This window comes from Anastrepha ludens, chromosome 2 (assembly GCF_028408465.1).
Source record: "Anastrepha ludens isolate Willacy chromosome 2, idAnaLude1.1, whole genome shotgun sequence".
In the NCBI taxonomy this organism is placed as follows: domain Eukaryota; kingdom Metazoa; phylum Arthropoda; class Insecta; order Diptera; family Tephritidae; genus Anastrepha; species Anastrepha ludens.
In genome coordinates, this window is record NC_071498.1 from 123,538,302 (window position 1) to 123,561,211 (window position 22,910).

General features: G+C 38.4%; 1 protein-coding gene across 5 annotated transcripts in view; it reads left to right on the plus strand.

Moving 5' to 3' along the window:
* Positions 1 to 22,910, plus strand: part of LOC128855258 (peripheral plasma membrane protein CASK) — a 118,797-nt gene that overhangs the window by 21,965 nt on the left and 73,922 nt on the right. For 2 of the 5 annotated variants that reach the window (XM_054089992.1, XM_054089991.1), the window contains exons 1-3: positions 3,474 to 3,707; positions 5,063 to 5,923; positions 19,589 to 21,795. The exons of 1 other annotated variant lie outside the window; for it this stretch is intronic. In XM_054089992.1, the coding sequence (XP_053945967.1) occupies positions 21,358 to 21,795 (438 nt within the window). In that variant the 5' untranslated portion in view covers positions 3,474 to 3,707; positions 5,063 to 5,923; positions 19,589 to 21,357. Of the gene's footprint in view, positions 1 to 3,472; positions 3,708 to 5,062; positions 5,924 to 19,588; positions 21,796 to 22,910 lie in introns of those variants that run through there. 2 more of the 5 variants (XM_054089990.1, XM_054089993.1) reach the window with 2 other exon arrangements.

Sequence of the window (22,910 nt, forward strand, 5' to 3'; positions counted from 1 at the left end):
GGACCAGCTGGGATTTTAAACTATATTCTTCAGCAAATAAAGCGTTTTTCAGTAAGAGCGCTTCAACTTTTTTTTTTTAATAAAACACAAACGGTTTGACTTTTTTAACTAATTTTTTTTTTATTATCGAGTTTGAACATATACATTTAAGTATGAAATTCGATTTCTTTTGCATGACCACCGTGTGCACGTTTTACGAAGTCCAATCGTTGAACCCAATTTTCGACCACTCTTTTGCATAAATCGACCGAAATTCCAGCAATTTCGCGTTCAATATTGGCTCTGAGCTCACAAATCGTCGCCGGCTTGTTACTGTAGACCAATGACTTCACATAACCCCAAAACCTGACGGCTTGTTAAATGGACCGTAAAATGGCCGTAATGCTCTTAAAGTAGCAGCAACAGAACGATTATTTTCATAAAAAATTTGCACAATTTCCAATCGTTGCTCAAGTGTGTAGCGTTCCATGATGAAATGTATACTAATGAAATTTACAAATGACAAGCGAAAAATAAAAAATATTGCGTCGTTCGCCCTCCCTATCGGAAAATAGTTGAAGCGCACCTATTGAAAAACGCTTTACATCGCTGCTTTTAGTTTTTGTCGGCAGTCTGTCATCGCTTCCTGTCCGCCGTGACAAAAGACTATGATGTGATTAAACATATCTATGTATATGTGAAAATTACAGGATTGACAGGAAAACTTAACGCATTCACATTCACGCCTGCAAAACCCCAGCTTTCTCTCAAAACCAGAGGCAACCACAATGTGAAAATCGCTAAGAAAAAACACTAAAATAATCTGCAATTCTGTAAGCTTCTTTCCACCACAGTTACTGTTATGGAAGATCCTGTTCCGTCATCAATTTTATTACCGTTTATGAAGTTTAAAATCTCGTTTTCGCTTCAATTGATGTCAGATCCTCAGACTCTTTTGTAAGAGAAGTGAATATACGAGAATCTGAGTCTATCTTCGAGATCTGATATCCACGACTCTGTCTTATATGGTAACATGGTATTTGGCCATTATCCAAAACCTCTTAGAAGCGCTAAGTCTGAAAGCATTCTTAGCTACTAAGTTTTTGAGATTGTAAATGTCTACAAGCGGAATATCGAAGAACTCTGGAACGCCATGAATAACGATGCGGAGACTCTATGTTTATAATTTCCTTTCCTCATGTAAATATAATATCATATCTTCTCAGATCACCTTTGAGGCATGTGTCGCATTCGTTCGTACGGCTATTTAATAAAATTTGCGGTTTGATAAGCAAAATACAGTTTTATGTTTTGAAATACACTTCATTATTCATTATAGTCTCCCTGCACATCAATACACTTCTTCCAACGAGATTCCAATTTATGAATTCCATCCATTAAGTGAGAATCTGGATGGAATCCTAACTTTTCCCTTCCTCTATCACTACGAGATGTGCCTTTGGTTTTTTATCTGGTCAATGCAGAGGATACCAACAAGTTTCTGTACTTCACTTCTGTCACACAACATTATGGCTTTACGGAAAATATAATATAAGGAAGAGCTTATCAATTTTCAGCTGATGTGCAAATTTAGCGCCATATGAGTTCATCTCTCCAAAAAACAACAAAAAATGACCCATCAGTAATATGTTTTAATACGACTCCTGGGGTTATTGAGATCGTGACGAATTAGTTGAAAATCTTTCGATAAATCGATGCATCGTTAATACTTTAAAAAACATTTCTCAATGGTTCACAATAGGAGCACCTCGCGCATTTTTTATTGTACTTTGTATTTAACCAATGTAATTAGTCGACACAAAATGAGGAGCTTTTTCATGGCAGAAATACACTTGGAGATTTGTCATTGCCTACCTAGGGATGATCGTTATTAGAAACATATTTTTCTATCATTTCGTATTTCCTGTCCGGGGTTTCGAACCCGTCCACTTCCGAATGGTTAATCACGAAGCAACACATTCGTCTGCGGGCCAAAGAAAAATGGTGCCGTCTTTTTACCTGTAACCTTCAACTTTCCTTCGTCAATAAACCGCAGATTCAACACCGTGCAACTTCATAGGAGAAACAGTTACAGTCATTTGTTCGCTGACTGGTTGACAGCCCACCTGCCTAACAGGCGGTCTGCACGTCAACATGCAATCCCTGCAATTTGTCATTGCTTCTGTCATAGTCATTGCGCAATAAAAATTCGTTGCTGAATATCTGAATGTACACAAACAAATAAGAGCACATGCACGCATACATACATACATATTACTGTAAATATTTAAATGTAAGCTTTATGATGGTTGTTAGTGCCTGTAAAACACACATGTATGTGTGTATGTATATACGTCTGGTCGATTTTCGGGATGTCGTAGTGCCGTATAGTTGGTTGGTTAGTTAGTCCTTCGGCCGGTAAGTCGCTAAGTTTCTGAGCCGTCAAGTCGTTTACCGATTCTCTGTGTAATTCTGCTAAGTTACTGCTTCTCTGTAGCCTTTGACTTGTGCTGCACCGAGGCTATCATTGCCACAGTCAACATCTCTGTCGTTGCCATCGAAAACGTCTCCGGCATTAACGCGAGCGTTATTTTACTTTTCGCTATGGGTTTGTTGTTGTGTTGCCAATAATCACTGTGTCCATTTGAATGTTGTACGCTTAATCTGTCACCATCAATTACAAATACGCACCGTGCAGATTTGGAAGCGAGAGTAAATGCGAAAGAGATGCCTGCCAATGAGAAAATATTTGGGCATTGCGCAGACGCTGTGGGTGCGAGAAACTTTGAATGCCAGAATGCTGTTTTAGCTGCTGCTGTGCAGATTCCGCAAACACCAGTTTGATGAGTACGCAAATGTACTCTGCAACAGCATCCAGCAGCCAAGGATGCAGCGAAGTGCAAAGCCTGGCCAGTAGTGGAAAATATGTCTCGATAAGGTGAGATGGCCCATCGTATGCTTAAATACGTATATTGCTATCCTGCTTGCGCTTACAGTGGGATTGGCAGCTTGAAACGCTGTACCGGAAATTGATTGCTGCCAAAGTTGACGTTGGCAGCGCAGTTAAAGCCGAAAGGTAAGACTGCACCACCCGGTATGCGTGCATTCACTTGAACATAGCGAACAAGCAGCCAAATGAATGTGGAGCGAGTTGAAGGTATCACAGTGATGGAGACCGCCAGAAGGTGGGGTGGGTGGGAGGAGAGTGAAATATTAGAAGCATAGCAGTAATGTTATGTGCTAGAGCTGCATTCAGCGCTGCATCTTTCTTGGCGTCGCAAGTTTCATGTGGATTTGTGCGCTGAGCAAAGCTTAACTATTCTGCTTAGAAGAGCTGAGAAAAGCTGAGTTCGATTTGTGTTGAGTAGAATAGAGCCAGCCAGCCAATTGGCGCTCTCTCTTTTTGTGATATGCTGTTGTGAAGCTGCGCTGTTTCTAGTATCCTTTCGAAGGATCTGCGCGATTTTTGCGTCTATAACAGTGTACTTTGCTGGCGCTATTTGTGGCAGTCGAACGCGAGCCCTTGGCTGGAAAGGGTACACAGCTCAGCACTTACTGCGACATACGGGCACCAAGCGAGAAGTAAAGAGCATACACAAGCAAACACACACAATTTAGTGTTGCTGAAAATTGTGTGAAAAAATGGAAACTTGAGAATTTAGACAATAAAAAAATCTGTGAATAATTAACTACGCCAAAAGAAGAGTTAATTACAAATAAAACTAAAAGTAAATATATTAAAGTTGCATATCATTGAACGCGTTTTTGGAATGAAAATGAAGTTGCGAAAATGCTAATGTAAAAAAAAGTATTTAATTGTGAAAAAAGCGAAGCTTTTCTTGCAACTTCTTCAACCAACGTTTTTTCTCCGACTCCTCACTGTGTCAGTTGGCAGCAGTCATGTGTTGGCAGCAATTTTGTGTATGTGTGTATGTGTGGGTGTGTTTTGGTGTATGTATGTGTGTTTGTGTTTGTGCGGGGGCGGTGGGGAAGAAACTGCGTTTACCTTGCTGCCCCTCAGCGCAGCACCTCCGCCATTGCTGATTTGCACATATTGCGAGTTGGCATTGCCATTCTTATTCCTTTTGCTATCGTTGATGTGTGTGGGAGATCGCAAACGCACAAAGACTCACACCAATACGTACACAAAACAGCATTTTTTTGCCATTTACCATTTTAAAACGCAACAATCGTATATTTTCCGTGCTAGCGAGTGTGGCATTGGGCAATGGTGTGCGACCGGGGGGAGGCGCGAAGCTCCTCCGTAGTAGTGAGCAACGAAAAAATTAAATTAAATTAAAAATACCGGCGCTAAATTGCTGATGAAATAATAATAGGACTATGGAGATATAAACACGCTTCATTTCCTGTGACTTATGGGTGGGAGGGGTGTGCTGATTTATTTTTGCTGCATTTCAAGTGGGCTGTTGTGGCCACAAAGTCTAAATGTGCGCCGTGCCAGGGCGGGGAATGAGAAGACAGCAGTTGTTGCTGCTTTACAACGAAACCAACAAAGCTATGCATCGCGGCCAAGCATGGCTTCGTTCGTTAGTGCCGTTATTGTCGCCATCGTGTGCAATAAGTGGTCGCGTACCTAATGCTTCAACTGCACTCGGTGTTTGATGTGTAGCCAACATCAATGCGCGTCCGCTCGTCCAAACGTTCGCTGATGTTTTGCCACCCACCAGTATATTTTTTATTAATCATCTACAGCTAAGCGCGCCTCGTTTCGTAAACGACGGTGTATACTTGAAAGTGGAATTTGTTTAATCACCCCTCCATATAGCCCTTTGGACGCCCACCATTTTTCTTTTATTTTCGCAAATCATGTTTTCTTCTTGTTCATATTCGATTTCCGCGTCAATGTAATTCTTTGTTGTTGCTGTGCGCAACACTGATGTAGCCATGACCGTCGCTATCAACGCCACTGCTTGCTACCCACTCAACTTAATTAGAAATTTGAAAGCAAGTCACACAAAAAGCATAAAAAGGAAATAATGTAACTGTTATAATGTGAGGGTCGAAGAAAAAGCGCTTAATGGTTGTTGTAATACTCTCAAACTTTTTCACTCGACGCGTATAGAAAAAAGGAAATTAAACTGTGCTGAAGACGATAAAGAAAGCAGAAAGAATATATACAGCAAAAAAAATAACAAATAACGCAAAAAATTACAAAAAAGGAAAAACAAAAAAAGCACTGAACTTTGAAATATACCTACATACAAACGAACAATAAAGGAAAAACTTTGTCTTCGTCTGCATTTGGACTTGGACTTGGTTGGTCTCGATGGTAGAGCGTAAGCGTAGACGAGCGTAACATTAGTGTGTGAAACACGCACGCACGCACACACGCACACATACATACGAACTCACAAAAGTACATACACACACGCGTACACTCCATTTTCTACATCACTTCGTGCCTGTGCATCTGCCTAGTGGCTCAGCACCTGCCTCAGCCTGAAAATCAGCCATAGCCTCAGCAATAGCGGCGTCAGCTTCCCAACATACCGCTGCCATCATCAAACGACCGCGCCAGTGTTCAGTATCCTGAGAGTTGTGTGTGTGTGTGTATATGTGCGATTTACTATGCTATGCGCTGTTGGAGTTCTGTTTGTGTGTTCCGTTGTTTGATACTCGTATTGCTGCCTTCACCCCAAAAATCTGTTATTGATTTTGGATTCAAGCACGCACATATACATACACACGTCGTCGTCGTCGTCGCTGGCTGCTAACGAGAGAGGCAACAATCAGCATTCAACATCCAGCGAATAATAAACGCATACAATAGCGAGTGTAGCAGCGTGCGAGAGGGCAGCGGGAAATGGGAAGTCGTAGCCAAAGCCAGAGAAGAGAAAATAAGAGTAGCAAGAAGCCCTATTGAGCGAGCGTCTGCCTGCCAGCCAACAAATCAACCAGCCGTGAAGATGCTAGCAATATTGTAGTAAGTATGACTTTGCTACTTTTTTTTGTTTTTTTTTTTACATAATTCTACAGAAGTTTGCTTTAATATTTGCTTAAATTTTTTTCTTAAATATTTTTGTTTCCTTTTGCCATTTGCCAGTTGCTATATAGTCATTGTTGCTGCTTGTGTTATAGTTACTTTTGCTTAGATTTCGCTTTTCGTTTCATTACATTTATGTATCGTACAAATATTTCATAGCTTAGCACTGCGTTCCCCACTGCGTTGAAGGATGCTGCCCTTCGCTTGAACATTTGCACCGCTCATTTTGTATTGAATTCGGTGTTAAATTGCTCCTATTTTTAAATGTTTCATACATTTCATTATTGTGTTGTGGTTTTTTGTTTTTGTCTTTTGAATTTAAATACTTTCTGCCGCGGTAGGTCTGCGCCTTTTGGAATGACACAGTTAGGTATTTATTCTGGTACAATCAGCACTCAACGCACAGCCAAACTACCAAGTGCTCGTTGTCGTTTGGTGTTTGTTTTTTCACCCGTTTACTCGTTCGTTTAATTTAATTAAATTTTCCTTTGTGGTTTTTATTTGCAAGATCTTACATGGCAGCCATTTGCAGTCGTGCAACCAGCAAGGACCTCTTCAATGTTGTTTCAGTATGTTCTTTGGCTTAATATAATTTGTTCTTCGCATTTTATTCCGTATTTTTCTTAACAAGAGTGCTGGTAGCAATCGTGCCGTAGCAAGTTTGCGTTGCCGTTGCCATTGCCTTTTGCCATACTCAGCCAAGCTATCGCTGGTGCTGGTGCTGCCGCTGGTGCTGTGGCCGTTGTTGTGGCTGTTGTTGTGGCTGTTGTTGTTGCTTGAGCGTAGCTATAATAGTTGGGAAACTTGCCACGCAGCAGTTGATTAATCGGAAACACCAATTTAATTAAGAAGAAATTTTCAACTTCCTGCAAATGTTTTTGCTTAGCTTAGACGTAGTAGCGTGCGAGCGATGTGGAATTAATTGAGAATTAACAACTTTTTCCCTCTGCTGCATTGTGTGGTTTTTCAGGCTCGTTATCTATGCATTCTCTTTTGAAAAACGTAAAAGAGTAAAGAGAAATAGTAGAAATATTTACAAATTAAAATCATGAAATAACAAAATTTATAACAAGAAATTACACAACTAACTACAAAATAACTTTAAAAATATTTTATTTGACGTATTTTCTGTGGTGCATGTCTTCAGTCATGTTTCTACACAATTTCCATACATTCAAGCTTTTTTCCCACACATTTTTCTCACTAACAGGAATATCTGCTTATAAGACGAAGCACTAAATAGATTGTAACTGAATTTTAATACATATGAAATCAGAAATAGGAGGAACTACGGAGTTTCACTTCTAATAGATAAAAAAATACAGTAGTTATTAACTTAAAAACTTAAAATTGGGTTACCCCTTTGTTCGTCCCTGGAACCATAGGAAATAATAATAATAATTATTATTTCAAAAAAGTTCGCATTTCTCCATTGCATTAGCGATGTAGAGCACAATGTGAAATAATTGGCTGCCCCGAATTAATATTTGAGATTTTGAAATTGTGTCGTCACAATTTTGTCAGTGGTACGTCGAATCTTATATTTGAGTTCAGGCATTCTTCTTGGGCTATTCGCATAGATCTTACTCTTCAGAAGCCGCCTTAATTTTTGTGAATTTCGCGCAAAGTTTAGAGCTTTGAGTTATAGGGTTTTTGTTGCATATTTTTACAGAAATTTACAAAAAAAAAAGTTAAAACTTGATATTTTGAACACAGGTTTATGTTCTTTACATATATTAACATCAAATTAAACACAAAGCCTGGATAATTCAATGAACAATTCATATTTCATCACTGTTCTACCTTTACAAAGTAGCAGCTAAATGAACTTGCTGCATGACTAGATTTCACTATTTCTTACTTAACTTTGTATGTAAGCAACAAAGCAACAATACATCGTACTCCCTATCATTTAATATTTCTACAGCCCGAAGTGTAATACGAGGGTAGAGGGTGGATTAATAATTTTCAATATAGGCAGAGCTTCTTTCAACAAAACCTCGCTTTATGAGATACTGAACCATCATAGAAAAGTTACGCATACAACCCTAAACTATGACTAACAAAATTTGCTATCACTGACTCCATATGAACTCGAAAAAAGTTCTGCCATACTCTATGTAAAATTTTGATGTTGCGACACCAACTTAAAACAAATATTTCATTAGCCTTTTTTTCCTTTTCTTGCGAATAAAATTAATTGCATTCGGAATGCAAAAATATCAGCATGGAGGAAGGCAGCAAAGTTTAAGAGTACTCCAAATGCAGTGGAAAACATTCAGAGATTCCTTTCGTCCCTTTGAAACAGATGACTTTGTAAGGAAAATCATTGGCTCCTGAAATATATAATTTTCCAAGTTTTAAATTACATATCTGTTAAAATTCGTTGAATATGCAAATCAGCATTTATTTGTGCATGTGTTTGAGGTGCTAAACGAGGATAGCTCAAGTGCTGCGAGGTCCTCCTCAATGAATGCCTATTATGCTTAGATTTTTTGCAATAATAAACAAGCAAGCAAATATCTTAAAAAATTTTTTTTTTGTTAAATTTAATACTAGGTTAGGTTAGGTTGAAGCGATTGTCGTGTGGGCCACACTCAGGCTCATCGCCCATTGTGATGCCGCGTGGGTAGCTTGTCCCTATTTCTCCTAAAACCAGTGTGTGCTTTTAAAAATTTTTAGAATATCTCTGATTTCTGTAGAACTGATATCTTCGAACTCATTAAAAAAATTTTTACCCAGAATAGTAAACCTGCATCTGGATAGAGCAGGACAGTAGCGCAGTAGGTGCGAGGTTGTCTCTTCCTCGTCCTCATCTAGATAACTTTTACAGAAATCATGTGTTTGCACACCCATCCTTTAGGCGTGTCTACCTATTAGGCAGTGCCCCTTTATGACTGAGATCAATGTGCTAAGACTGTGTTTATTTTGGCTTAGCAGAGATTCTGTGCGTTTAGCATTTAGAGTCGACCACAGTTGACGGGCTATTTTGCAGGTGGCTTCATTACGCCATCTTTTGTTTGCTTTTAAAATAACATTTAAATTGAATACTAACATTTTACTAATCTACCGCAGTTTTATAAATTTATATCATACCTTTTCAATTTTATTTTGAATCTTTTCTCCGACAACTAAAACTCGCCGCAACAAATTACTTGATTAATCTGAAAAATGGCGTTATGAATGAGCTCAGTGCTGCCACTCTGCGAATTTCGTATTCACGACGTAGCCGTTCGAACTCTGCAATGAATTTTTCGTAGAATCTGCGAAAATCGCACCACGATGAATGCAGCGATAGGACTAACGTAGTCTATCTTTTTGGTTCGATATATATGTAGTTCATTCAACATTTTTCCATTTTTGTTGGCTTCCAAATGAAACGATTTCATGAGCCCCACAAATTAGACGTATCTCTCTCATATTATATATATTATTATTTCTTTTTTCAACTCAAATGAATCTCAAATCATATGTGAAGTTAAGACATAGTTGCAGAGGTCTACATTTAAAGAATGTGCGCGATGAGATGAGTTAGGCTACGAAACGTGCAACGCAATCGCGGACCGGTGCGCTGTCCTGGTGGATAATAACTTTTTTTCCTTGCCAACTCCTTCACACTGGCATTACATCCAAAAGTCCTGCGTAATATGCAACTGCGTTGGTTGTGAATGGAACGATCCCATTTGTCGACACACAGGATTTTGCTTTCTTTAAAATTTTAATTTACAGCGACGCTCAATGCTTCTTTGACGGTTACGAAATCGCAAAAAGCACTCGTTCGAATTGCAGTTGGATATTGCCAAATACTACTTTGACCCTGCCAAAGGCTTGCGTTTGTCGCAAATTGTGAGAAAAGTCGGTTTCCTTTTTGCGGATAGCTTTTTCAAATATCCAAATATTTGTGCAAAAAATAAACCACATATCCATATATAAGTCGTGTATTTTATCGTCCATTAATGGTGATGGGACCGCAAACATTTTTTTTTCGCACGAGAAATTCACTTTTTGTATTTCCCAGAGAATAGCCAGCTGTATGCGCCCGTTTCGAATAAGGCAGACAACTAGTGCGCATTCTTTTGCCAACAAAAATGCTGGACCAAGAGTGCAAAAGCCATCTGTCCCAATTTTCAGTACCTTTTTGAGCCATCTTCGTATTGTACGTACCCCAATGTCGACAAACGTCATAGCCGCATATGCTTATACGTGACTCCCATTCGATTAGCCCCGTGTTCGATCTGAAAATAATTGTCGAAAAGTGCATTTTAAATAAAGATCATTTTTTCGGCCCCTAACTAAGCAAGTTTTATTTGTATCGTACGCATATTTCGAATTTATCGTATGAGAAAATGTAGGTAGTATGTAATTAAAGTGTGCGCACCTGCGAGATTTTCTTTGGTCATACGAATTTGAAGTATTTTAGATGCTTGATATTTCAACTTGGCTGATTTTATTTGACGCATAAGAAAAAAAAGTATATGAAACAAAATTTCATTAAACTTTCTTTTTTATTTTGTTTCTTATCTTTCTTCTTTGTTTTGAAGAAAAAATATTTCGAAGCAGTCTGTTGCTCTAATAATCCGTCTAGTACAAAATTTGACTTGAAAGCCGCATAGCAAAATATTGGGTTGGCAACTAAGTAATTGCGCATTTCACTCATAGATGGCTTCAGTTGAATTTTTAGGTTTGCAGACGTAGTACAAATGTAAAACACATTTTGTTATTTGATAGTTGGCAATTCAGCTGTCAATCAGTAAAAAAAGTTTTTTGATCGGTTGCGTGGTTTTCGTCTTGCGTTCGTTGAAAAATGAAAAATCAAAAGGAACATTCTCGTCATATTTTGCTTTTTTATTTCCGCAAAAGGAAAACCGCATCGCAAGCTCATAAAAAGTTATGTGCTGTTTATGGCGGCGAAGCCTTAAAAGAACGGCAGTGTCTAAATTAGTTTGCCAAATTTCGTTCTAGTGATTTTTCACTCAAAGATGAAAAATGCTCTCATCGTCCAGTTGTAGTTAATGACGCCCTAATCAAAGCAATAATCGACTGGGATCGTCACAGTACAACACATGAGATTGCGGGGAAGTTTCACGTATCACATACAAGTTAACACAGTCAATATTCTCTGTTCATAAAAATGCAGAAACAGCAAAATCACATTTTGTGCGAACGGAAGTCATCGCGACAAAATGTGAAGAACCTTACTTATATTCTCTGTTCATAAAAATGCAGCAACAGCAAAATCACATTTTGTGCGAACGAAAGTGATCGCGACAAAATGTGAAGAACCTTACTTACCTGTTCCATTTGCAATTTGATGATTAGCCAATATTTACTTACATGCAATATTTAGCGAAAGCAATCGCAACGGAATATAAGCCGCCGCGACTTCCAACAACAACAATAATAATTATAAAATATTGAATTACACAAATAACAATTTAGCAAGAAAGCAATTTCATTGTAAATTGTAGCAAAATAAGAATTTAGTAAGTAAGCAAATTGTATTAGCAAGTAAGCAATTTTGTACTATATAAGACATTATCAAATAAAGCAAGCAGGTTCAGTTGAAACTTAAAATCATTTTTCGGAGTCGTGGCCTGCAGTCGATAACTTACATGCATTAAAAATCACTTATAACAACTTGGCTATGTTCAAAGACTCGATACATGGGTTCCTCACGAACTGAAAGAAACGCATTGAACGCAACGCATTAACAGCTGCGATTTGCTAAGGAAACGTAAAGACAATGATCCATTTTTAAAACGATTGATAACTGGCGATGAAAAATGGGTTGTTTACAACAATATCAAGCAGAAAAGATCGTGGAGCAGGCCAGGTGAACATCTCAACAACTCAAACAACATCAAAAAATGATATTCGTCAAACGAAGATTTTGTTATCAGTTTGGTGGGATTAAAGAGGAATTGAATAACTAATGAAATTAAACAATACAGTTGAAACGGCCCGAATTGACAAATCGAAAAGTATTGTATTCCATCACACATTTTTGGCCACTCGGCAAAAATTATTGGAGCATGGTTGAGATGTTTTGCCACATCGACCATATAGTCCTGATCTTGCACCATCTGATTACTTTTTGTTTCTTTACAAAACTCCTTGAATGGTAAAAATTTCAATAATGATGATGATGTCAAATCGTATCTCATTCGGGGTTTTCATAATAAAAACCAGAAGTTGCATGAACGTAGGATTATGCTGCTGCATGAAAGATGGCAAGAGGTCATTGATCAAAATGGGCAATACATTACAGGATAAAGTTATTTAGTTCCATGAAAAAATTGTCTTTGATTTTCTAAAAAAAATCCGCAATTATGGTACTTAGTTGCTAACCCAATAATAGCTTGTAATAAAATTTAAGCGCGGAATTTCTTAAGATCGCCTATTTTAACAAAAATTAAGAATCTGCTTCAAAGGCACTTTAATTAAAAAGAAATGTGTTCTATAGTAGTTTTCGAACAATGACAAGTACATAACAACGATTACGTGGCTTTTGTTTATTTTGACCACATTTTAGTTCGATCACCATTACTGTGTCACCAGAATTTTTATCTATAGGGTTTTTCAGTAAGAGTGCTTCAGCTTTTGACCTTTTTTGAATAAAACACAAACTGTTTGACTTTTTTAACTAATTTTTTTTTTTATTATCGAGTTTGAACATATACATTTAAGTATGAAATTCGATTTCTTTTGCATGACCACCGCGTGCACGTTTTACGAAGTCCAATCGTTGAACCCAATTTTCGACCACTCTTTTGCATAAATCGGCCGAAATTCTAGGAATTTCGCGTTCAATATTGGCTCTGAGCTCACAAATCGTCGCCGGCTTGTTACTGTAGACCAATGACTTCACATAACCCCAAAACGGGACGGCTTGTTAAATGGGCCGTAAAATGGCCGTAATGCTCTTAAAGTAGCATCAACAGAACGATTATTTTGATAAAAAATTTGCACGATTTGCAATCGTTGCTCAAGTGTGTAGCGTTCTATGATGAAATGTATACTAATGAAGTTTACAAATGACAAGCAAAAAATAAAAAATATTGCGTCATTCGCCCTCCCTATCGGAAAAAAGTTGAAGCGCACCTATTGAATAACCCTATACATAGAGAAAAACATTTTCAAAGTATTCATAATGAAATTGATCAAGTATTCCAATAACTTGTATAACAGCTCCATTCTACAAATACCGTACGATGAAAACTAAGAGGTTTATTTGCTTGCAAAGTCACGGTGGTTTGATTTTTACTAGAAATTGCTAGACGACTAATTAGGTCATTCTAGTTTTGTTGGTCATCTTGCTTATTTGACTATTAGAGCTAGAAACCAGTCATCGAATTTCAAGTAGTATCGAGTTCAAATCCTTCTCCTGCTTTGAAATTTGATACTTTTCCATTATCTGTTGGAGAGAGGTCTTGTGCTTGAACTTGCATTACTTATTTTTGCACATCTATTGACCAGACACAACTGGCGGGAAGAAAAACAAATTTTCATTTTGAAGTCCATTTGAAGTCGGGGGAAGAATATTAACATAATTCCAATAGGCGAGGCCGTAGTTGAATTATTGATAGATTCTATAGTTATGAACCAAAACGATTTATACTCATAACAGATCTGGAAAAAAACAAGACTGACTTCTGCTTGATAGTGTTGAACGAAAAAATATCCCAGAAACTTCTTGCGAGAAGCTCATACTGTAGATTATGGATATCGCCAAATATGGGGGCTGAAAGCTGCCAGATGTAGCTTGTAAAACAACATTTAGATAACGAAATGTTGGCGCTGAAATCGGTAGCTTATGGATTGGGCAATTTTCCCTTTTTCATTGAAAATATTCGAAACCCATTTCACCGTCGAATATTGTCATTTCGTGAAATTCAAATGCGTGTAGTTGTTGAAGAAAATGAAAAGCTTTTGTTTCCCGAACAAAAATTAGCCCACAGGACTAATATCAGAGGTAGACTGTTCTTTCTTTATGCGTCGAGCGACACTGTTAACCCATTCCTTACTAATTTCATAATTGGCTTTCAAAGTGGAATTGATTTTGCTTCATCTGGTGCTCTTGCTTCATCCACTATTAAATTGTTCATATTAGATGCTTTTTCTGAAGGCTCTTAAGAAATTGCCTGAATCGCTTGATCGAACTCTTAAATATTTGCGATCACATGCACAGTCGTTCGGTGGCGCTTTTGTTTTATTACTGGCGACTATCGAAAAACTTTTTCTTTCATATCTATGGGTGATGTAAGTACATCAACACGGGGTGATGAGCTAAGAGCATTTTTGGAAACAGGGTCGAAAATTCACATTAAATACGAATATGCGCTTCCATTTGCAAAACAGCTGTTGAAGGTAAAGAACCAGTTGAGGCTACCATAAAATGTATTTCATTTCTTTTGACCTTCTGTGTCGTTGTGCCTACCTTCTAACAACTCATTCTGAATGTTTTTCCATAAAATACCACCAAATATAAATAAAAAAACATAAATGACTTTGTGAACAAGTTATTTTGGCGGGAAAAGCATCGATGTTAATGCAATCAACTACATAATTCAGGAATTGATTGATAGCGCCATGAAAGCGGACGAAGTTGTAAATCCTCCCGTTGAGTTTTTAAATTCCTTGCATCTTCCTGGTACGCCCAATGGTCACCTAAAATTCGAAAGAAGAAGATTTGCTCATTGCTTACATGCCCGATATGCTATTTTGTTTCAAACGACTACACCTCCTCACTCACCTTGCGTTCTCAAGGAGCATTAAAAAGGCTTAAGGTGAGGCTATTCAAATGTACGGATTAAAATAAAATAAAATAATAAATAATTGGCGCGTACATTTCTGTTAGCTATTTGGCCGAGCTCCTCCTCCTATTTCTGGCATGCGTCTTGATGCTGTTCGATAAATGGAGGGACCAGCGTTCGGAGCAAATGGCTTTTTATGACAAGTGTTTTCGTGGCAGAAATACACTCGGAGTTTTGCCATTGCCTGCCGCTATTAGAAAAATAGTGTTTCTATAGTTTTGTTGTTTCATGCACGGAGATTCGAACCTACATGCTGCCGATTATATGTTGCATGCTCATGAGTTGGGCAACCATTTATTTGTTTTTGCTGAAGACGGAAAACAAAAAAAAAATATTGTCCACGCACCACAAAGAACTTGAATAATACCCAGTTGGTCTAGGCAGCATGATATCATGCCTGCCTTCCACATGATTTTTCACCTCAAAACTCTGAGCTTTACTTATTTTGCGCTAAACGCGTGAAAAAGCCATATTGGTTTTCTCCCTTCTTTGGAAATAAGTAGGTTTTTGCAAAGTTGTTGTTGCGGCGTCACCTTCGGTAGTCGTTCGTGCTGCATTCCGTTTTCGTTACCAAATTTAATTTCAAACGATATTTCCACGAATACTTTCTCTACGATATATTTATAAAAGTTTACTTCTTTAAAAAAAAAATGTTTGGTTAGACGTGATTATCTTCTGTATGCTAATTTTTGACGCTGACTGTATGTAAACTTAAAATGATTGCACGAAAGCATAGCAACTTTACTACGATCTTAACCAAGTGACAACGCTGCTCAAATATATCAGGTTTAAGCAAATGTTGTGGTAAAGTGAAATGTTTGCTTTAGTACAAATCCTGAAATATGTAAAAACATTCATACCCACCCACCCGAATTTACTGCTGTGAGAGTGAAAGATACATATAAAAAATACGGTGATAAGGGAAATTTGGCTGGGGTTAATGTTGCTCGTAAATTCCATAGTGTTATAAAATGTAAATTTTGTGATTGTGTTGATGCCTTCATATTTGCATAAGGAGTTTTTTTATTGCTGTGCGAAAAAGTGAAGGTATAATGGGCGATTTCTTTTAAGTATATCCATAATGGATGATAAAATTAAAACCTTCAGAATTCCTTAATGTAATAATAAAAGCATGAATAAACAGTTACATGCGTGTATGCTTACCTGAATGCTTATTCGGTGAATACAAAATCACTGTAAATAAACTAACAGAAATTTTCGCAAAAGGAAACGGAAAGCGAGCAGCCACAGAAAGCCTACCAGGAAACTACGTGAAGCGTGAAAGTAGAAAGTCGAAAGGATATGAAAAGTTTATAAGAAGAACAAAATGATAAATAACTAAAAGTAGATTTTATTATGTTTTGAAATTAAGAACAAAAGTTATGGAGGAAGGAAGTGGAAAAAGTGTTGCGTGTGTAGCGAGATAAAAAAACAGCTAATCGCAAATGGGAATTTAATAACAGCGGCGCTATTGAATACTTCTGCAGCATGCGCGCCACTTTGATATGCACACATAAACAAACAAACACACCTACACACGACTAAATAATGAATAATTGATTGCACTTAAATTGCGAAGGCGAAGGTGTAATTCATTTACTTTCACATATACCTATACACACGCCTGCACGTGTACGTGCAACTGTTGAAGGTGCCTGGAAACTTTTTATCATTGATAACATTTCCATTTCAGTCGTATGAAATTATTCTGTTTTCTATTATTTTGTGAGTTTTTCCTGGCTTGTTGTGCTATGATGGATGTGCTTCAAATGGCAAATATTTCCACCTGCTTTTAGCAAATAAGAGGAATACTAGGAAATAATATATGTATATATAATAGAATTTCTAGACACCTACTAATGGTAAACGTGTGACTTTCTTGCTGCGCGAATGTATGAAAAGAACAACTTAAGCATTCGCAAAGAGTTCGATATACCACGGAAACTGGATTTGTTTTTGCGTTTTTTTCTGCTTTTGATGTCTAAGAGTATTCTGCTATTTGATTAATGTGCTCAGCACATATGTAAGGCACAGAAATGATTTTGTGTGTGTACGCGTAATTATTTAATGATAATTCTAATTGATTTGACGCCTAAAGTGAGTGCGTAAAAGTTGGTAGAGCTTTATTAGAGAAGAAAGTGCTTAAAGTGGGGTTTATAACACATAGGCTGAAAAGTCCGGTGCTTAACAGAGAAAACTGGTTTTTTTGTTCAAAATTGGCTTGATTCATCAACGTAATTTCCATCAAAAACAACGCAATTATTCAAGCACTGCTGTAACATTTCAACACCACTTTTGTAGAACGATTTTTCATTTGCCTCAAAGTCGACTTCGGTTTCAACGATAACCTCTTCATTCGAGCGAAATATCTTACCGGCGAGCATTTTTTCCAGGTCTGCGAACAGCCGGTAGTCGCTGGGTGCCAAATCTGGTGAATTCGATGGATGGGGGAGCGATTCGAAGTTCAATTCATGTAGCTTTGCCTTTCTTTTGATTGAGTTGTGTCACGGTTCGTAGTCGGCGTGGTGAGCAAACACGCCCTCACTTTGAACAGAGTTTTCTCATAGTCAAATGGTCAAAACGCTCTTACGAACGCAACTTCACTTTTCGTTTCATTCAAAACGATTTTGTGGATTTTTTGATGCTTTCTGGTGTAACTGCTTGATTTGGACGTCCACTGTGTTGTACATCATCGATGTCTCTACGACCACCGATCCCGTTTGAAGTGAGCAAACTATCGTTTTATTGTTGTTTCTAATAGAGTGGTGTTCACATAATACTTTTCAAGTCATTGCTTCTCTTGAACGGTATTTTGGTATTTTTCCCCATGAACAAACAGTGTAATACTAAGGCACGAAACTTTTTTTGGTCCATTGTTTTGAAAATAACAAAAGTAGCATCGCTCTTAGCCCAGTAACTCACAAACAAATGAAATATCCTGAAATTTTGTATTTTTCATTATTATTATTATATATGGTCTTTTTAAAGTGTAGCCTAGATGCCAGTACACTTAGGGAACGTGGGAGCAAGGGAGATATTAATATTAAAATTTTAAAGCTGCGATTAAGACTTTGACGACGCCATGGTGCAGATTGAAACTAGTCAAATCCTGTATGGAGCAGATCAAATCTCTTTGGTGTGCAGGTAAAACCTCTCTGATATGGTATCCAGGAAGTGGAAACATAGAGGGAAATGAAATTGCTGATGAGCTTGCTAGGAAGGGAACTGAATTGGTCTCAGAGACCTCTTACCCGGTTATCGGCATCTGTCTGACTGTTTTTAAAGGGGGAATTACACAACTTATTTCTCAGGAAAAGGCAGAAAAGACGAAGCTCCACTTCTTTATGTGCTATTTCGAAAATCCTTTGGCCTAGGTACAATAGAAGGGGGGCTCAGAAAGTCCTGAAGCCTCCACGCCATTCAATTTCCAAAATAGTAGCTGTATTTACCGGCCATTGGACGATCGACACACACGCGAAAAAACCTAGGTTTACCATTTAACCCATATTGCAGATGCTGTGCAGACCTTCTCAGAGAAGGAGATTGTTGAGCACTTTCTCTATGAGTGCCTGGGCTTGGCAGCTAGATGATTGAGGTCACTGGGTGCTCCTTTTCTCCATTACATCAACAGCTCTGACCAGCTGCAGACCACTGCCTGTTGGAGGTCTCATAATGGTATCAAAACGGCGCTTTAGTGCTACTTGTAGAGTGCCAGTCTGGTACTTGAACCATTTCACCTTACTGTCTTAACATTTCGTTTTCAAAATGGCATCAACCAAATCGGATCGCTATATTCGCGCATGCAAATGATCCGGTAAAGTGAAAATGAAGTTGTCAAACTATGAAATCGCGGCTGATGTTAAGACTGTGATGGCAAGAAATTCGGTGTTTTAACACCATCCCCACCTATCATTTCTGTTTTAACATAACTCCATGTGGGGCTACTTTAAAGTGCTTTATTTTTTAAATTTGTTAGTAGAAAGCGCACCAGAACGAACAGTCGTACTGCATTTGTATATAAATACAAAAAAAAATGGGTTCATTGCGCCGGTTTCTGGGCAGTTATTTTAACTTTATTTGTTTATTTCTAGTTTCCGCCGTGTCCGAATGAGTTGATCCGTGACTACCATTCGGAGTACATAGGTTCGAATCTCCTTGCATGAAACACCTAAATGAAGAAGAGGGTTTATCTTTTCTAATAGCTGCCGCCACTCGGCAAGCAATGGCAAACCTCCGAGTGTATTTATGCCATGGAAAAGCTCCGCATAAAAAATAGCTACCGTTCGGAGTCGGCTTAAAACTGTGGGTCCCTCCATTTGTGGAACAACTTCAACAAGCACGCACACCACAAATAGGAGGAGGAGCTCGGCCGAACATCTAACTGATGTGTACGCGCGAATTAGTTTTTTATTTGTTGTTCTTATATGAATAAAAAATGTAGGTTTTTAATTGCGCCGGTTTTTGGTCAGTTCTTTATAATTTATTTGTTTATTTCTAGTTTCGATTCGCATTTGGCGTAGCGTTAGTTGCTTTGTATGGATTTTTGCTAACTTCTTGTTCGCTTTGCTTTCCTCTCAAGTCGGCCTGATTTATTGTTTTTTCAAATAATTTGGTTAGTATTATGCAATTCTTCTGTTCAATATATAAATGTGTTTTTCGTTTTTTTTTTTTTTTTTGGTTGGTTGTGTTTTTGTTGAAAGTTTGCTTTTTTCGCTTTGATTTCGAAATCGCAAAAATTCTGTAAAAACCTAGACAAGGACTAATTTAATTTTCGTTTTTGCATTTCTTACAGAACACGCATGCTTACAAGATTTATTTGTACGAAAATTTAAAATTTAAAATAAAAAACAAAAAAGTAAAAAATTAAATAAATTAATTAACCAATAAATACATCAATAAACTGTTGAAACTAAACAAGAAAGGTCTAATAAGAAGACGTGATGCAAATAATCTTTAAAGCAAAACTCTAAATCAGACAACTAAAAGCATATTTTAAACCAAAATATATTAAAAAGGTAGCGCACAAATCCGATATCAATTACTAAAATAAAGCCCAAAACGAAAAACACATACAATAAGAATAATTGAATAAGTTGAAGGAAACATGTACTTTGTACGGTGATAAAAAAATCTATACTCGTAAAATGAAACAAGCAACACACATTCCCAAAGCTATCTAAAGATAAGCAGAAACAAAATTCCTATAAAGGACGACTGTATAGGTAAAGCGTGCCAAAGCTGATATACCCGATATACCCAGTACTCGCTTATGGGTTTGTGTAGATATTCATTCGTATTCATGAATGGCGTTCGTTTGGAACCAATAGTGCTCCTTTCAATTGTTGTATTATTAGGCGTAGTTATTGTTGTTATTGATTGACATACACTTACATATATACACATCTAAAATAACTGAATGCAAAAAGCGTAAATATAAATTTATACATTCATACATACATACTCGTACATGTTACGTTAAGATTAGTGACCAATAATAAGAAATCACATTCGGCTGACTGACGACGACGACGCCGACGACCATAAAAACCACAGCAAGGCTGGTGGCCACACATTGGCAACAATAGAGAATACATCTGCAAAAGAAAGTGGGTTGATTCGTGTGCGAAATTGAGTGTTGATCGTTGAGCCACGTTTTTCGTTGTATTTCTGTGATTCGCAACCAACTAAACATATAAAAAGTAGAAGGCGGAAGAAAAGCAGTTAAGTAAAATAAAATTAAGGACATCCAAAAGGAGATTACGCTAATCCATTGGTGATGATGTTGACGTGCATAACGCCTATCTGTAGCAACAGTGTAACCGCCCTCGAACAGCTGCCATCCTTCCGAGCACGAAACGAACAACAACAGGAACAGCAGCAGCTACGACCCACGCCACAGCAATAGCAACAGGAGTTTTTGCTACTATCAATTATTGGAGCGCAGCACTTTTCAAGCCGCAACCTCTGCGCCAAGTGGCAAGGCGGCAAGGTGGCCACAATCGTTTAGCATTGGCGGTTGATAGGTTGTTCACAACGATAACTTACGTGAGGCGTTGGTTAAGGCGAAAAAGTAAACGTTGTTGTCGGTAGTTGTGAAGGCGACGGCAGTGTGATAGTTGAATCGGCTGCGGCGCCTTAAAGTGTGCAACGACGTGACGTGATAAGTTCGTGTGCTGTGCTTGTACGAACGAATTTGCCGTTAGTTGGAACTAAATAAACATTTACTCGAGGCAATCATCTCCACCGTCACCGCACAGACTACAATGCTCTGGTAGCCAAGATAGTTTTGCCGTGGATCACTATTGCGGCAGTAGCGGTGATACACCACACGCAGTGAATAGTGTTCTTGGAGTTGGAGGGGCTGGATTTGGTGGCGCAAGCGTTATTGGTAGTGGAGTCGGCGGTGGTTGTAGTCAATGCTCATCATCGGCGGCAGTGGCAGCGGCGTCGGCCGCAGCTGCAGCGTCAGCAGCGGGGACAGCATCGTGCGGTGGCGGTGGCAGCGGAATTGGGATCAGCGGCGCAAGCACAGTTGGAGGCGGCGGTTATTGCAGCGGCACGATGTGCCATCATGGATCCGGTGGTGCCGGCATGCCGATGGGCGTGCCACCACCACCACAACCGCCACAATCGATGATGTCCGGTGGCGGCGGCGTCGGTGGCATCGGCGATGGGCGCACAACACTAATGCATAGCAGCAGCAGCTTACTGGGCTCACATATATCGCTTGGCGGCATGAGCATTGGTTGTGATACAATCATACCGGGCCCCAGTCATTGTCGCAGTCTCAGCGGTCTAAGCAGTTTGAGTATCGGACCGCCAGCACCACCAGTGCCGCCTCCACCACTCTTCAATCCTTGTAGTTCAAATAGTTTTAATTCAATACAATCGATGCAGGGACCACCAGGGTCCTCACGCTGGGGACCGCGTACATCATGCCCAATTCATAGTCCATTTCGAGTGCGGGCGCCCAACGGTTCGATATGCTCTGGACATCAGGTAATTTCACAGCTCATTGGTTGTTGTTGTTGTTGTTGTTTGTTAAGAAATATTAGTATTTACGAAAGCGACATACCCACAAATGTGCCCCTATATAAATACATATATACCTATGTATATATGTATGCATAAGTGTGTCTCCATGTGTGCGTAGGTACTTTGGTTGAGGTGAACCTGTTTGATATTCGAGTATGATAGCAGCGGTTACACCGGAGGGAAACCGAGGTGCCAAAAGAAATTCGAGTCAGTTAAATGCGTGCTTTTGTGTGATTTATTTGAGTGAATGCGTGTGTGGGTACGGATGTGCTGCAGATACAAATATGCACACACAAACACACTCACACATCCATGTATGTATATATTTACCATACACGTGCACGCATGCACTTAGCCATATACAAACGTTTGTAATGCTCTTACATGCCTCAAATGTGTAAATATGTTAAGTTAAACACTTGCGTTGTGTTCGGTTGAGTTGCTTTAGTAGTTTAATATATCAAATACGCCAGTAAATAATGAAACAAAGAAACCAACATCTAGGCAAATACCTACGTACATTTGCTTCAATTTTTTTGTGTGAGGAAAGCAGATTCTTGCCATCACCACTAACCACTTAACATAAACCAAATGCCATATATCAAACACCATAAAAGTATGTACATAAATAGTATAGAGACGTATGCCACGTACCAAGCACCGCCCACATGTCAGCTATGGTGATAAGGCATGCGGGCTGTGGCGGAAGGAAGGTGAATATTATTACATATGTACGTATCTACATTTGTATGCTGCGTGTGGTCCTTTTTATTTATTAAGAATGTGTCGAATTACTTGGTAATTGATAAAATATTTGCTCTTTAGTACCGCGTCTTAAGTAAGTTACATTTCTCATGATTTCCGTATGCATTTATAAAATTTCATACACATATTTTTGTTTTTGAAATTCGTAATAATAAAATATTTTGCTTCAGTGATTCGGTTCATACCGTCTAACGGATGACCGCAACGTCCACCAAGTGTATTTAGTGCTGCCATAAGTTATGTTACAAGTTAAGTTCGTCATGGATAATGAAATTATAATAATTTTTAATGAAGTTAGTTTTATTTAATATTAA